The sequence below is a fragment of the Falco biarmicus genome, chromosome 5, assembly GCF_023638135.1.
Source record: "Falco biarmicus isolate bFalBia1 chromosome 5, bFalBia1.pri, whole genome shotgun sequence".
In the NCBI taxonomy this organism is placed as follows: Eukaryota; Metazoa; Chordata; class Aves; order Falconiformes; family Falconidae; genus Falco; species Falco biarmicus.
In genome coordinates, this window is record NC_079292.1 from 55,816,517 (window position 1) to 55,833,675 (window position 17,159).

The 17,159-nt window shown below is 40.7% G+C and overlaps 1 protein-coding gene across 14 annotated transcripts in view; it reads left to right on the forward strand.

Annotated features, from left to right (window-relative positions):
* TCF20 (transcription factor 20) overlaps positions 1-14,173 on the forward strand; it is a 150,135-nt gene extending 135,962 nt beyond the window's left edge. For 11 of the 14 annotated variants that reach the window (XM_056342019.1, XM_056342017.1, XM_056342016.1 and 8 more), the window contains 3 exons: positions 5,765-5,814; positions 8,796-8,923; positions 12,874-14,173. In XM_056342019.1, the coding sequence (XP_056197994.1) occupies positions 5,765-5,814; positions 8,796-8,879 (134 nt within the window). In that variant the 3' untranslated portion in view covers positions 8,880-8,923; positions 12,874-14,173. Of the gene's footprint in view, positions 1-5,764; positions 5,815-8,795; positions 8,924-12,873 lie in introns of those variants that run through there. The other 3 variants (XM_056342025.1, XM_056342026.1, XR_008822377.1) reach the window with 3 other exon arrangements.
* Positions 14,174-17,159: the final 2,986 nt, after the last annotated feature.

Here is a 17,159-nt window from a genome sequence, read left to right on the forward strand (position 1 = left end):
GTAAGTTTAATTTTGGTCTCTTATGAATGTATCTTACAGTAATTACCTAATTAACGACTGACATCTTTTTCCATAAGACCTGTAGGATGAAAGGGTACTCATTCATGGACATGTGTTCTTCTCACTGATTCTCTGTTCTACTGATTCCATTCAGTTCTGAAGGTAGAACTGTGAAATCTTCTGTGATGTTCATCTCTGTCATGCTTAAGAGTTTCATGAACGTTAACAAACTTTTTTTTTTACAGTAGCTTTGATAGAATTGTTAGATTTGTGTTCATATTGGGTTTAGTAATCTGTTTCTGGTTTGTGACTGGACTTTTTAATACCATGAAACAACAAAATAAATTATGGTGGGCATTCCCAGTAGTTTGGGGTGCTTAATTTGTATTCGTGTGTTACTACATACGGTATATGGCATTTCCTATGTTCTAAATATAGGTACAAAAGTTAAGATATTGTCCTTTTTCTTCAGATATATCTTCATCATTAACTCTACTTCAGGAAATGCAGTAGGATCCTCCAGATGACAAATACACTGAACAATCATGACTTGATTCCCAAGAGCAGTTCTGTGTCATGCAGGGAAGAGGCAGTGTCCTATACAAAAATAGTATATAACCATACAATTTACTCCATATTAAATGTAACATAATATGTCTACCATGTAATATGTAGAAACAGGATACATAAAATTTGGCTTTTCCCCACATTTGTCTTGACTTTGCAACCTTAGAGGTTTATTTAGAGTAGCTTTTTGTATTCAAGTTCCAAGGCTATGCTTAGTACATTTTCTTTTGATTTTGTTACGAGACATCACATTGTCACGTGACCATCTGTTAAGAGTGCACTATTCCAAGTTAATTTCTGTTCTTTGAGTAATATGGCAGTAATAAATTGCAAGAGCTGCATGGAGGTGGGATACTTGGACTGTGAGTTTCACAAACATATTTAAATAATAGCAGAGAAGTTGGTAGAACTGATGAATCCCTGGTTTCACTCCAGGAAGAATATGATTTAGTGAGAACAAAGACTTCTCTTTGTGTCTTCCTACATTTTCCTTTCTGTTTCTTCCTCTTCAGTCTGTGTGCGTCTGATTGTTCTCTACTCTGGCCCTTCATACCAGCCGTAGGCTCTTTATCTAGCTGGTCTCAGGTTCCTCTTCTCAAATTTCTTACTCCAGTCTCTTTATAAGACCCAGTTCTCCCTACTCCTTTTTAACTTCTCCTTTGTCCAGTTTTCTAGCTGTCATTCTGGCTTCCCGCTCTCTGCTTTTGCATCACCTCCTCCTCTTTCTTGCTCCTAGCTGTTTTTCTTCTGTGGGCTTCTTACTCCCATTTGGTTCTCCTAACTTAGCTCCTTGTCACATTTAACCCTGCTAGTCTCTGTTCTTGTATGTTGCCCATAATCTTCTCTGTTTCACCTTTCCCTGCCTTATCCCATAAATTCTTAGCCTATAGTCCTGTGGCTGAATCAATCCTGATTCAATCTTAGCTTCCTGCTGGCACTCAAGCTTAATTCCCTGCTCATAACTTCTGCTAGCACTGGTCTCTTCATCCTGCTAGCCTCCACTCTGTCTCCAGTTCCAGACTGTCTTTCTCAGTAATATTTTCACTTCTGCTGCCTTCTGGGCTAGTGCTTCACCATTTGCAGTTTTGAAATGGTCACCTTCTTCCTTGAGGCTGCCTGAGCCTTGGAAATGTCCGCTGACAGCTTTAGTGCTGTTGAGTCTGGTGCCTAAATCTGGGGCCACAGGTTCATTTACAGGAAAAACCTGCTCACCCTCCCCAAAAAAAGTGTATTTGGTGGAATTTTCAAAGAACCTAGCTACTAAAATCTAAGAAGCCTCTCCTGAGGATGTGCAGATTAAAATACCTATTCCTCCTTTCAAAGAGTTGTATATACTGATTCTGTGGTAAGCTGGCAAGGGCATACCTTAGCTAAAATTTAGGTCCTACTTAAAATCAGGGTATGTTTAGAGCTTTTCAAAGAAGATTTGCTGGGATGTTTAATATGGGCAGAATACCTTTATTCCAAGAAAGAGTTTTAAGGAAATTGTTAGGCTGCTTTTGCTGAAGTTTTCAACCAAAATGCATAAAAGAGCCCAGCTTGAAGTAGATTCTCAGCATTCAAAATTTCAGCCTGATGGTATGACAGTAAAAGACCTTGTTTGCAGTTGGTTTTATCTGTGGGTGTAATCAAGCTGTCTTAATATATAGCTGCTCTTCCAATAAATCTGTATAAAAGAAATAAGCAAGCTACATGGAACAGGGAATTGATTTTCATTTATGCCCAAGCAGAAAATGTAGGCTTCCTTGAGAAGCAAATCAGCATTCTTTTCTCTTTCCTCAGCCTGCCGTCTGCCTATAAACCCTTTTTATTGGTTATGCAGTGCTGCCGTCTTTCCTGTAGTGAATCAGATACGGATATTTCTCAAGTTCCTTGAGCTCTGTGGTAGTTTCATTTGAAGTCAACCATCCTGCTTTGAAGGATGGTGCCACCTTGCTTTATTGAGGATCTGGGACAGATCCATTCTGAATCCTCAGAAGTTTGTTGACACTTACAAGGGCTGTCAGGATTTTGGAATATGTATGACTGGTTTTGTATTTAAAAAAAATAGATCAGAAAACACTTGCTGGAGTGTTTTTTAGGGTATGTCAAGTCACAAACGCTTGGTGTTTGAGTTACTGTAGCATCCCTGGAAGTGACCGTGCCTTAGTTGAGATGCAGCATGCATGTCGTACTCCTAGGCAATGGCACTGTGAGCTGAAGCGTGTTCTTACTTTTGCATTGGTGTGGGTTAGAAGTTAATACCTTGTCAGTTACTGTGCCTCATTTGAAAGTCAGCACGTTTTTGGTAAAGGTCTGGAGGGTGGAATATGTCAGAGCGGCTGCAGTTACTTGGAGCATGGAAGGCTGGCCCTGCAGTGCAACCTGAACTCTGGCTTCTGCGCCACTGGTTGGTTTCCAGTCCTGCCCTCGTGGGCAGCCACATTTTGCACCGCTGTAGCTAATTGGCTGCTATGCAAGGCACGCAGCTTCATAAGCTGCCAGTTCATAAATACTGGCTTTTGTATAGCCTAATTCAGCCTTCCTTTTAATCTCCTTTCATAGAAAGTAATCTTAGGCAATATAGGGTGCAAGAGCTGAACTCCTCTTAGCCATTTGCATAAAAATCAAGATCAGTAGTGCCACTTAAGTAATTTTTATATGGAAATTACTCTGGTTAATATTGTCTGTGTTTGGCTTTTGTCTGTCCAAATTTATGATGAAGAGCCTCTGATGTCTCAAGATAACTTAGTCCTAGGGACGTCTCCATGGAAACAGGATCTTTGTTTTCTGAAATTTTGTATCCTCTCCCTCTGCTTGTTCCTCCCCACCTGGAGTCAGATTCTGATTGTTGCAGCACACTTGTTCCCACAACATGTATCGTAGGCAGTTTCATATACAAAAGATTTTTGACTGTAAATTAGGAAAAGACTAGCAGCAAAATAAAACAGATTTTCAGAGAACAGAAATCCTGTGTCTCTGCAAGTTGTCGTTAAAGATGAGTAACAGGCAGAACACAGGGTATGAGACAACGTGTGAAGCTTACAGAAGAATAATTGCTTCTATTAAAAATGTTTTAAGTTTTCCCTGACTACTTTATGGAAAAAAAATCTGTGCAAACAAGGACAAGTTTCAGTTCTTTTTCCCTTTCTGTCACAGTGAGCTGATCATAGCTATGTGTCTGGTGACTTCATGATGAATTGTAATCTGTGATATAAAATACTTGGAACTGCTAACTGAAATCCAGGCCAGCTAAGTAATGATGAACAATTTTTACCTTATTGGTATTCAGCTGATTTTCTGCAGTGAGCTGATGAAATTTCTCATAGTTGTCTCTTAATAGAAACAAAAAAAAAATGCTATTAATTGGATCTGCTGTTAGTATTTGCAACAAAAATGCCAACCTTAGAAATTGAGCTCCGTACGCAGATCAGGTATGAGGTATGAGGTTTCTGTCAGTTCGTCCTGATCCTTGTACAATGTTCCTTTCTGATGTACCAGCTAGGAAAGTGCATACATTACCGATGTTAGGTTTCCAAGAAAGAAGAAAACTCCATCCTGTTCTAACATACTGTGTATGTTTTTGATGATTGCTCTGTATATTTTTGATGATTGCTGTATTATGCAGTGATGATTCATGCTGTAGTCTAAATGTACAATTCCTGCCCTTATAATGAGACAACATTTTATTTATTTCCTGTTATTTGTTAATACTGCATTTGAAATTGTTATCTGAGGTGGGATTAAGGGTTTTACTCCCCTTCACTAAAATCTCTCAAGTAACTTAGCCTATTGTATGCTGTTTCCCGTTGGTTCAGGCCAGAGGCATTCATGTTGAAACATAAGAATTTCATAGCAGAGGAATGCTCTGCCAAAGCTCGGGTGTCTAGAAAGCTTTTCCCTCAAGCTTTAGTTGCAGTCTCCTGCTGTCTGCTAAACTCTTCCAGCAGATTGAAACAGCAGGTAGTGCTGGTTATGCTATGTACTTAAGAGCATTTTAAATTGGCACGTTTTATTTACCATTGTGCTTCTTTAGTTGCTAGCTATTTGGGTAGGTTGGAGCAGATGGGAGGCCATAAGCACCTTGCTGAATTCTCATGGTGTCAGTTGCACTGAGGTGGTGATGGTGCATGGTCCTACTGAGGTGGTGACTGTTCAGTCAGCCTCTGCCTTCGGTGAATAAAGCAATCAGAAGGAACAGGCCATCAGAACGAACAGTGTCGGCAGTTTGGGCGGGTTGAGAGGTGGCCCTGTGGTTCAGGGTGCCGGGAGGAGGCAGCTGAATTCTCTCAGGAGAGTGCTACTTCTTTGCTTGGCTGTGATGGGTGAAATACAGAGTATCTGGAAGGTGCGAGTGGAAGGCAGAGAGCTAGCCAGTGGTGCTCCTGGTGTGGACATAGCGCCGAAGTTCTGGGACCTACTGACTCAGTATCCCTTAGAGGCATAGTCTATGATGGAGGATGAGAGAAGAAGCAACACTTACACTGGTAGTGCCACTAAAGAAATGCTCTTTAAACAACAGTATTGCTTAATTTGTTCCTAAATAAGCAGTTCTGCATAGGTGCCCCACTTTCCCTAATAGGTTTAAATCGTTAAACTGTTTCTTAGATAATAGAAGCTTCACATACACAAATCGTGGAAGCAGATCCAAGAGCAGCATGAGTGACCTGACTACCAGACATAGTGTCAGTGTAAACTGATCACCAAGATTTGGGATTGCAAATAACCAGTCATATACACCCATACCTAGAGACACATACCCCTTCTCCCCCTGATGTTGACAGAACCTTAGTGTAAGGATGAAAGGTGGTGATTTTCCTATTAAGTATAAAGCAGGGATGGTCTGTTCGGATTGGATAAGTGCATCCATTTTCCTTGTGCTTTAGCAAGGAAGGCTGGAATAACTGAAGGGGGTTGGGGTACAGGATTTGTAGACTCACTGTTGTGATTCTTCCTCTATACAGAGTATTGGGGACACTGGGGATACTTGAACTTGGCTTGGTAATCCAGGCAGTATTGTCATTTGGCATGTTTAGTTAAAATTTATTTTCTAAGACTCTGGGGGTGGAAGGGATGAGCCTGCTAATAAGTTAGTATTCCTATAAGAGATCTTTGAATGAAAAATATATACCCGTGAGGCAGGGTTAACACATGTGATGTATTATTCAAGTTGGTTTTTATTAAAAAAGTAATAAATTGCTGTCTTATCCTCTTCTAGATTGTTTACTAAACGAAGAGAATTTCTCAGTGAGGTGCCCCAAGCACAAGGTAAGAATCCTCTCCTGGATTAGACCTGTAATTTGCTGCCCTCTTCTGGTATCTAAATGTGGATTACTAATTTTATACCTAGGTAATATCGGTAGTCAGAGATGGTTTTAGATGAATTCTTCTGTGATGTGTGCTTGTGGTATATTCTGGGGACAAACATCGACTTGAGAAGAATGCAGAGAGTTTAAGAAGATAGATTAAGTTTTTTCCCTAGTTGTTCAGTTGTTCTTTAGAAAGCCCGGCTTCATTTCCTGTCTTCCGTGATAGAATCAGTACATCACTCACTGTTTCTGTTTGAGTGCTACACTGAAACTGGCATTGGTTTTCTCATTGATTTACTGAGGATGCAAGGAGTGAGAAAAATGGCTTTTGAAACGATGAACGTTTTCAAAATGTTTTGAAACATTTAAACGATGACATGAACCTGAAACACCTTGTTCTAGTCTAGTGGTAGTAAGACTGAGTACTACTACTCAGCCTTCGGTGTATCTATTTAGTTGTTCTGTATATCTTTGACGGTTCAGAAGACCCATCATAGTTTTCAGTTGTTGGTGACAGATTCAGCATGCTACTTCTGCCTAGGGTCTGGGCATCCTTAACTGAATGTCCCTGGAGCCTGTAAACATAATGGTGCTAAGAGCTGGACTGCTGTTGCTCTGTCTGTATGGAAAGAGGAGGCAAGGCAGACAGTATATACTCTTTTATACACATAAGCAATGTGATATAGTGCTGGGAATACCCCTCTCAGCCCAAAAGGGAGGATGCATCTCTGGGAGGCTGTGGATACCAGTCTACCAGTCTGAAATGCTCAGAAGTATCCAGAAAAATTACTGTTCTTGTGGCCAGTTGGATACAACAGGAATTGTGTAAGACTGTGGATGGCTTATGCTGGAAAGTAAATGATAATAGGGAAGAATTGTGTTGCTTTCTAACAGGGATTAGTCTCCATTTAGTCCTTGTCTGCAGATCTCTTCTCTGCCTAGAATTAGACTGACATCTGGTGGTCTTTTGTCTTCACAGATTATCTTTAATCTGTCTTTTGTAAACATGCAAGAATTAGTCTCATGTTCCTTTCTGGATGTTCTGCCACAATATGATGTATTTATACACATGTTTTTAAAATGCGCTGGAAGATTCTGGGGACATTCAGGCAGTTATCCAGAACTGGCCTACTTTTCATCATACAAAAGAAAATAAATTGTTATGCACAATTGTGGAATAATGTTGAAAATGTACAGCAAGCTTAAATCAATGCATTAATGCTACACAAATCTGCAGATCTTGCCAAACAAAAATGTGAAGGATGAGCTCCCCTTACTGTGGAATGCAACTAAGTGCCATCCTCTGCCCAGCTTTGGATACTTGACTAAAGAGAATAGGAAGGTTACGTCTTTGAAGACTGTTTTATGTTTGCTGCCCGTTGCCTGAAGTATTGGAAAACATAGCGTTAACGCTTTTCATAGCTGGCTTGGGTCACTGCTCCTGTATATGAGTAGTTGCAGTGATGAGGCTCAAACCATGAAAGGAAACCATTTTACAGAATCCAGCCTCCCAAAGAAGATACTGAGCAGGCACATTGATTTCTAAAGTAATCCTGGAGGGTGGGAAGAGGAAAACTGCCACTTAAGTTGATAAAGGTATTTCGTGAAGCAATAAAAATTTGAATTTTATTCAAAACTATGCCACTGCAGATAATTTTCTGTGTTGCATCGAAAATGGAAGTTCAGTACCAGCAGCCTTTCTTTGACACTGAAGTTTGTTGGCTTTTGCTTAGTAAAGACGTGAATAATTTGTTTGAAGTCAAGCAGAGTTTTCTGTGCTTGGCTATGACTTTGCCCTTGCCCTGTGGCTCAGTGATCATTACGAGTTTGTTACAAATCCTTCTGCAGGGCAGAATATAGGATTACCCTGCTCCTTCCGTTGTAGTGGCTGGGAAGGGGAGTTCCAGCCAGTTGCAAGGCAGGAACAGAAGGGTTGAAAACCATTGCTCCAGAATGACTGCAGAACAAATTGCATCAATTTTTTGCATGATATGAACATGAGCAATTGAGAGGAAGAAGGACTTTAGATTAGACCATTTAAAACTACGCTTGTAGGTAACACCAATTTAACGTTAGTAGCTAATTAGCAACTGTCTAATACCTCATTCTTCTGTTCTGTAGTTAATGGGTGGAAGAACTAACTTTATAAATTCGCTAACACTGAGTAAGTCCCCCAGTATATTACCTCTCACCCTTTTCCAGTCTATCCCTCACATCAGTAAATACACCTCATCATAGTAAGTGCCTCCTGGAGAGCAAAGGTGTGTCTTGCCTCATTAACTGTGCTTGACACTTCAGGCATAAGCAAGCTAAGCCCAGAGGGACTGGTTATGCCTTTCCCTGTGCTCCCCAGTGAGCTTTCCCATTTCCTTCTGTCAGCATTGATGCTTCAACCATCCATGTCCTGAATGTGCTACTTTAGCAAAATAGCAGCTTTTATCACAGGGAAAACGCTGTCTGAAAAGTAATCATCTTTTGAAGGGTTAGCTTCCTCTCGCAGATCCAACTAGCTGTGTGTCTGCAGCGCAGCAAGTGCTGTTGCAACAGAACTGTTGAGGATGCTGAGGCACGGAGGAGGATATATAGGGGAACGGGATACCTTGCCTTTTGGTGGCACTGCAGCCTTAGATTGTCTTAAGCCATCTATGGGGCAATTTTAAGTGATTTTTCTCAGCTTTCTACCTTTTTATGTTAAATTCTGTGTTTCTTAAAATTAACCAGGCTTTCATATCCCAAACTCTTTACTTTTGCAGAATTGCTTGCTTTTGTCACAGGGAAAACTCTGTCTGAAAAATCTGTATCTGGTTCCAGTACTGACTTCTCTCTCTCTCTCTCCCTCTCTCTCCCTCTCACTTTCTGTATGTTCACTTTCCCTACCCCTGTCTTCCTTTTCTCCCTCATTTTCTTTTTCCTCCTCCTTTTGGCTTGCTGGTTCGTCAGCCCCTCCTTCCTTGCTCTCTTCCCTCCTTGCAGAACAAGATGGTGAAAGGCAGCCTCAGCACAGAGCAGTCGGAGCGGGGGTGAGGGGGGAAGTGTACTCCTGGGAATGGAAATAAAAGCAAGCACAGGTGAGTTGGGGAGAGTTTCCAGTTTCCACCTGCCTTCTTCTGTGTGGCTCCTTACCTCCAGTGCCTTTGCCATTTCTATAGGAAATCAAGGTGCTCTTGTGTACGTTCAGAAAATTGGTAATAAGTGTTTCTGGTTTTTCCCCTGCGACCATTCTGTTCAGGCTAGTGACCTCACTTTTTTGTATTTCACAGCATTTCCTTCAGTTTAGCAGTGAAAGGCAAACCTTGTTAGCTGTTGCAACTGCCTGATTACTGTCTCAGCTAAACCAGTGGCAGAAATCTCCTTTCATATTCCCATGATCATGTCCATAAGGATCAGAAGGATTTTTTCCCCAAGTCTCAGAGTAGTTAATAGTAAGCTTCTGTATAAATAAATAAATAAATAAATTCATCACAGTATCTTAAATTTTCTATGTAGGGAAGAATTAATAATACTGATGTGTTCAAGATTATTGTAATCTTGATTCCCCTGTTTTGTGGAAATGTAAATACAGGTGTAACCAAGTTAATCTTATCAGGAGCCCATTACTTTTTTCAGACCAGCATTTTCCACTATTTTGCAGACAGACATGGGTGATGGAAGGTGGAAGTATACAGGTGGCCACAGTTTCTTAAGTTTGTAATGTTTACTCTGGTCCCTCCCCTCCCCTCACTCTGCATCCAGAGTGTGCTGTAGTTGCTGTAAGTCAGCAGGGTTGTGGAGAGCAGCAGTTGTGCTCTTGTGCCCCAGCTCCCTTGCTGCTGTTCCTTACTGCCTCCTCCGTTGTCTAGTCCCAGCATTCATACAGCCATGTGTGAACTTGGGGAATTCAGTTTGTCTGAAATCACATTTTGTCGTGTTAGCATCCAAGTTGGGTCGTTTTCCTAATGTGGTTCCCTTTGTGGCTGAGCAAATATCCTAGCACAAGGAGGGAGTTGGCATCCAGGGAATGGAATGAGGTTGGGATTTCTTAATTTCCACCAAGTGCATTGTCATTTGATGGCAACAGGGACATGTAAATGAAGTAAGTTTTTGGTTTCGTATTAATACTTGTTAGCAGCCTTTCCTGGAAACTGCAGCCCAGGAAGGTCTCATGCCTTCATTTCACTGCTTAGTTGCATTTCTTACTCAAGCTAGTTGCTTCTCTATCTTTTTCTTGCAGTCATGCAAGTGAAGTTGCTCTTTCATGTCTATTCCCTGAGCTGATGATAACAATCCCCTTCCCTAACTGCTGTTCCCTTACTTCCCAGGCACCCTCCCTTACCTTAAAATCTTACCTGTTTCTCAAGTTAAGTAATTGTGAAGTATTTTTAATGGTGTTCTTTGTGAAGGATGAGAGATTAATCAGAAAATTTTGGGGTTTATTGCAGTATTAGAAGATAGGTAGTGTTTCATATGAATACTTTTTTGTATTTAGTAGATAATAGTAGACTGCTGACTTGATTTAGCTCTGCTGTGTTCTGTGATTTTTCATTTTTAACAGCATTCTTTCTTGGCTTTGGAGTGTTGTTAAAACAGTTACCATGCAAACAGTATCTAAAGTTCATTATTTGAGTAACTTTTTCCTTCCATGGTAAAGGTCATTGGGGTTCTTTCAAGCTTTTCTCTTTTCCTGAAAGTGTAAAAGCCAATATAATTTATAACGTTAAAACAGATTTAGTCTCACAGGCAAGGCATCTGTTACAACTGTTTAACACTAGAGAAATCTCAGTGATGATTTTTTGGGCCATTTCTTTAAGGCACTGATGAACATTATCCCAGAGACCTTTACACAGCTTTGTTTCCTGCATAATTTTCTAGTGCTAACTCTTTTTTTTTAGATATGTGTCACAGGAATGTATTGGCTTAAGACCTTGCAGGCTGTGGAACCTCTGCACCATGATCACTGTGTGCTCTAGACATGTCTCTAAGGCATAATTTCTTTCCAAATCCACTTCTGTCTCAAGTAGTTCTTATCTGAAGGTCCAGATTATTTAGACTCCCCCTGCTTTTGATGCTGAAAGTGCCTTGAAAATCAGGTTCTCCAACCTGACCTTGCGTCTGAAAATAACTATGCAAACCTAAAAGATCCAATTACCTAAAAAAATGAATTAGCAAAATAATTAAATGCTGTATTACTGTGGTATTTAAAGAGGTTTAGAGGAATTCTGTAGCAATCCTGGTAGTACAGGAGCTTCCCTTCTGCTGGACTTGGTGTAAGGTAGAATGGGCACTCAGCTTTTAAACTATAGGGCTGCTTTAGTCCTGGTTCACTCCTAGGCCTAGCAAGTTAAGAAGAAATCCTGCATGTTGGATAACATCCAGGCGAGTCAGTGTATTCTGTCTCTGTTGCTTCTGTCTCTGAGCCAGTTGCCTCTAGAACATTTGGATCAAATCCAGATCTGGAGAGTGACTGTGAGAGTGAGTCTGGTGCTCTGGATCTTGTCCAGGAACGGGGAAGGACTCTCCCTGTGCGTTGAGCCTGTTTCCTCCCTGAGCCAGTGCCTAATGCTCTGGACCAGTTCCAGGCATGGGCTAGCTGCAGTTGTACAGGAGCCAGAGACAGCAACACAGCCTTGACACTCCTTCAGCGAGGGCGCACAATTGCACAGTAATGAATACCACAAAGGTCAGCTGCCTGAACTCTCTAGGAAGCTCCCTCCTTTCCTCTCTAGCTGTATCTCCATGGCTTACCCTTCTGTTTTTCATATGTGCTCGCCTGACTTTTTCTTCGCTCTTAGCCTGGCACCCCTGTATGAGGGGATATTTGCAGCCAAGAGGTAGGCTTGCTGGGATGTAATCTAATTGGTGTGCTGATAATCAGAACAGCATTGACTTCTGTATCACACTTAGTTAGGGTTCCTGGAGTTTAATTGCCAGCTATGAATGAACATGGGTGTTACTTTGTTCCCAGGCACACCTCTAGTGCCATCAACTGCTTTCCATATGCGTCGCTTATGTTGCAAGCTTTTTTCCTTTTCCCGAGCTCACTAGTTGGTGGGGAGGGATTTATTTAAGTTATATCAAAGTAAGTAACCTTACTAAATAAACAAATTGCTTCTGGGCTCACTTGTGTTTTGGGAGAAGGGAAGAAAGGAATATATTATTTCAAGCTTTGCTTTGTCAGCTGTGCAGATTAAGGATGAGAACTGTAGCTAACAGAAATGAAATTTCAACTTTGTCTGCAGGTCCTCATTTGAACTGAGCCTCCACCAACTTAGCAAAGTCCTGAAGTTCATTTTCTCACTTCAGAGAATTTCTGGACAGGGAGAACGAGCATGCCAAGCACTTGGATGTTTCCACATTTGTCTTGAAAGACATCACAGGCTTAGTCCTTCCATAAACTGTTGCCACCACCATAATCTGGCAACGGAAAGAATTATTACCCACTCTCCAATTAGTTTAACTGCAGCTTTACCTTTAGCTTGGGAAACCTAGCCATTTCCCAGATTTGGTTCCTGTAGCTGGACTCCTATAGTTTTGATACTACATATTCACTGAAAACTACTGTTGGATGGTAGCGTGGTCACCTGTATGAAAATACTTGGGTCCAGTCCCAGAAGGGGCAGTGTAGTATGCCAGAAGCCGTCATAGCATTTGACTGTGCTTGGCCTCTGTTTCCACTTTTCATAGTCAAGATGAGGAGCAAACATTAGGTGAACGAGCTCCTTTCTGGCTGCTCAAGGTAGGTCTTTCTGGAAGAGTGGCATGCCATTGTCGTGGCACAGATTGTCCTGTCATCCTGGACCTTTTCTGTACCTGGACTTAATTTCTGCTGGTTGTTAAACTAATACTTTTTATCATGTGGATTTGCTTTTATGAGCTGCGCACCATTATGCTTCCATCCATTTTCAGTCCACAAAACTAAAGAGTTCTTGGTGTTACTGCTGTGGTAGGCTGATGAGTGGGGTTTGTGAAGCCTGGGGCGGAGCACGTTCACAGATGGAGGGAAGGAACCATTCCAATATCACTGTTTCACTTTGTTTTTCAGGTTAGGCTGTTGAGATAAAAAGCGGTGGACATTCATGACTGAATGGAATCTCTCCCACTGTGCAGCCATGCCCCCTCTCGACGTGCCTGCCAATGCCAGCACTTCCTTCATAAATTCTTACATCACACTCAAGACTGATGACATCACAGAATCTGACCAAGGAGTCTGAACCAGCTGTTTCCATGGACACAATCTCCATAGTGACAGTGGGAAGGGGAGGGGGAAAAAGGAAACAGGTGGGGGGAATTAAAGAGGGAGGGATAAATATATATATATATATAAAGATCTATTTTTTAGTCTTGAAAGACTTTGTTTTAAATGAAAGGTGCGCTATATCCCTTTTGATGCTTTTGATTAAAATTAACAAAACCCCATATAAATTTAAAAAGAAAAATGTAGCTAAAGTAAATACTAAATCCAAAATCAAAGCAAGGCTTGTGGAGCCTAACATTTTGTGGGGAAGAATAGGGGAACTGGAAGTACTCCAGACTCCCCTTCCACTTGCTTACTTTCTCACAACATCCAAGGAAGTTTAATTTTAAAAGTCAAAAAAATCATGATAAATTGTTTGTAAGGTGTGGGAGGAAGGCTTGGATGGTTGCAGGTGATGGGGTGTCAGTACTTGTGTATGCAGGGTATGAAGGTTATTTTGGTTTTGAGAGACCCTATATTAATAGTGGAAGTCTGAGAAACATCTGAAGACTCTTAGGTTATGAGACTCATGAAGTAAGAGGTAGTTGCTGCTTGCTAGACCCTGTACACCTTTTTCATGTGGGAACACCTGTACCACACGGGAAGAAGGAGTATTTGCCTGTTGTGACAACAACATGCACCCCCAAATCATTCCAAGAAGCTGCCTTCAGTTTTGAAGGCAGGTGAGAGGAAGGTACGGTTTACCTGCCAGGTGGGGGAACTGGAAGGGAAGTCTGAATGCTGATGGAGGCAATATATCTTCAAACTGATCAGGAAAATCCACTTAGCCCTTTTTTTTTTTTATTTTATGTTTTGCTTTTCCTAAGGGAGGAGGAGGGAATGTCAGTGTAACAGCCTACATTATGTGGTTATTTGGGGTGGTGGGTTTTTTTTTGTAAATTATGTAATTTTAAAACATTTGGGTTTAAGGAACAACAACAACAAAAAAAACCCCATAATTTTTTCTTGTTAAGGCCTTAAGAAAGGGGTTAGTGCATCTTTCAGGGGTCACTCTGCCATGGGAATAAAAATAGCTGTTTCACAAACAGTTTTATATAAAAAAAGCTTAAAAAAACCAAAAAAACTAATAAACTTCATTTTAACCTTGTCTCCTTTTGTTTTGTGCGAACTTGATTTGTTTAAAGGACAGAGAGACAGTACTATCTGCTGCTTTTTGGTTTCTTTGCCTTCATCAGTTCTGTCTTCAGTGACGACCTTCGAACTGGCCCAGCAAGAGGAAGACCACAAAAGCTTTTAAAATTTAAAGCTTAGGATTTATTTGATGTTCAGAGATAACAAGCCAATAACTGGATGAATTTTCTGTTCATGTGAGCTGGTGATATTTCACCAGGTCACAGACTTCTTTCACTCATAGGGTGGTAGCATATCCTAGCGATATCAAACAGCGTGGTGTTTACTGGGAAGTCACTAGAGATAGGGATCTAACCAGCATGACTTGGATAAAAAACCGGGGTTGATATTGTGGGGAGGGAAGAACTATTTTAAAAAGTTATGTACTGGATGCTTGCTCAACTACTCACATTCTGGAGTATTCAGCACATAAAGAATAAATTCTATGATAGCTCATATTAAGATATCTATTTTAACTCTATTTTTAAAAGATTGATTTAAAGATTTGGGAGATAATTTGGCAGTTATTTATTTCTAGAAGTTGCTACTCTCACTGATAAGTATTTGGAAAGAAAGAGCAGTCTCCTGCTTACTCCTTTCCCAGTAGCAGCTACTGAAGTTAGTATGTCCTTCTACATTAAGAAATAGACCTGTTGTGATAAATGTCACTAATGTGTCCTGAATTGGTGCTGAAAATATTTAACTGCTGGTGTAGTCAGAAAAAAATAATTTTTAGCATAGTTAATGTGATTGAGTAAATGACTTCTTTTCAACTGAATAAAAATTGGTTTTTTTTTTCCTAGTGTCTGTTCTATTCTACCTGTTCTGGAAAAAAAAAAAAAAAAAAAAACCCAAAAAAAGGGAGTTACTGTTACTCCATTGATTTATGTTGATGAGGAATCAACTTTGTAATACTACAACAGCAGAGGACCATGTGGTGAAACTGCTAAACTTGATACTTCTGGCTCTTCACGGTGCTGTCACGCAGCGGAGGCAGAAGGTTTTGGGGTGCCTGGGAGGGAGTCTTGGAGGCTATCCTTGTGGGTGCTCGTGGCAATTGTTGTGGAGATTGAATAGCTCCTCATGCACCACGGTTGGAAGGTAGAGGGAGCCACATAGAGTAAATGAATGGTACCACACTTGACTTCAATAGAAATACTTCTCGGTGGGGAGTGCCTGAGACCCTTCAGATCAGCTGCTGCTCAGCCTCTTGTCAGCGCTGTTGGTGGAGGTAAGGGGTGTGCTGTCTCATAGAGAGAGCCTTGGAGTGGGTCATCTTTGTTGGTTGTCTTTACAGAAGCCAGAGCTACCACAGTTCTCTAAAACCAAGCCAGGAGGAATCTAAACCAATGGGTAATGGTTTCCTGGGAGAACCTGGAAACGATCCAGAGCAGCCATAAAATCCAGTTGGAAATAAAAATTTCTGTTGGCTCAGAAGATACAAAGTGCCTGAGTGGATTCTGAAAGCCATACAAAATGTTCACCAGCTCCATCCTGCAAAAGCAGTTAACAGCTTGATATGGATACCCAAACTTGAAAGAAAGAAAAGGTTTGGAAATTGTGGCTGATTTAGAATTTGGAGTAGAAATGACCCGCAGTAGAACATTAAAACACAGAGATTGTGTAAAGAACAAAATGAGCATCCTGCCAGCCAATTGGGAATTAGCTGTTTGGATGAGGAATGAACTAATGAGAGTTTGGTCTGACTCCCATCAGAATCTGCGAAAGGAAGGAGACTGACATCAGTTTGCTGGGAGACATTGATGTGATGGTTTAACACCGTTTCCAAAGTGTGTGGTTGCCATTTAAAAAGGAAACTCCAGCCTCAGTGAATCAATGCTGCGAACAAGGTGAAAGAAAAAGGTGATGCAAACTGATGATGTGTAACACTACTGAAATAAAAAAAAGTTAAGGGCGTCAGGGCAGAGCATCTGCAAAAGAATGTTCTTCATCTAGTTCATGGAGTCCAGCTGATAGCAAGCTAAAAGAAACACGGTTTTGGTGGGACATTCTTCTTAAAAGAAAAGCATTTGTCAAGATACTGGCAACTAAATCACAGCTCTGGTAATTTGACTGTTTAATGTGCAGTTATGAACTGTAATGTACATAAAAACATATCAGAGGGGAAATGAATACCTTTAAACTGGTACAGTTACAGGGAGAATATTTTGGGGCTGTAAACTTTCTAAATTCCCGTGCTAATAACAGTGTTGTTGCATGAGGAATTACCTATGCCATCTTGAGTGCAGTGGTTGTCCTGGACATGGTAGAAATAATTCATAGAGGGACACAGAATCGGTTTCTCTGAGCTAGTCCCTGGCTTATTGGAATGACTGGAAGAAGCAATCTTCTGTCTAAAAACGTAGAAAATTGAATTTACATATCAGGCCTATGGAAGTGGAACAGTCTGGATGGTTGAGGATGAATAAATCATTGGTCTGGATTTTTGATTTTGTGATTAAAAGTTGCATGAAAAAGAACAAAAGTCAGGTAATCCAGGTTCAGTTACAGGTCTAGAAAACAGATGAGGCAAATATTTTGTGGCTCTACTGACTTTCCTTTGAGAACCTGGAAGTGTAGTTAGTTTTGGGTTAGAAAACTGTTGTGAAACAGGATGAGGTTCTTGTTTGGCTGATGGAATAGTTCTAACAAACATGTTTGGTTGGGTTTTTTGTTTTTTATGTAAGAGCTACTGCACTATATTGTGAGTCAGAATTTAGTCAATAAAGGGCAAAAGTAATTACTAGAAAATTGTGGGAGACCAGTAACTCTTCCGTATTTTGTCTATGGCATTGCTGCATGTAAAAGAGTTTGGTTAATGTACATCACTGAAAAATCATCTCCATATGGATACCCTGCACTGTCAGCTCCAAAACTGACCTGTGCTATTCAGCTAGAAATTGCTATGTAAAGCTGTAAAGGAAAGAATGAGATTTTCCTTACAGTATGAAGGTTGGTGAAAT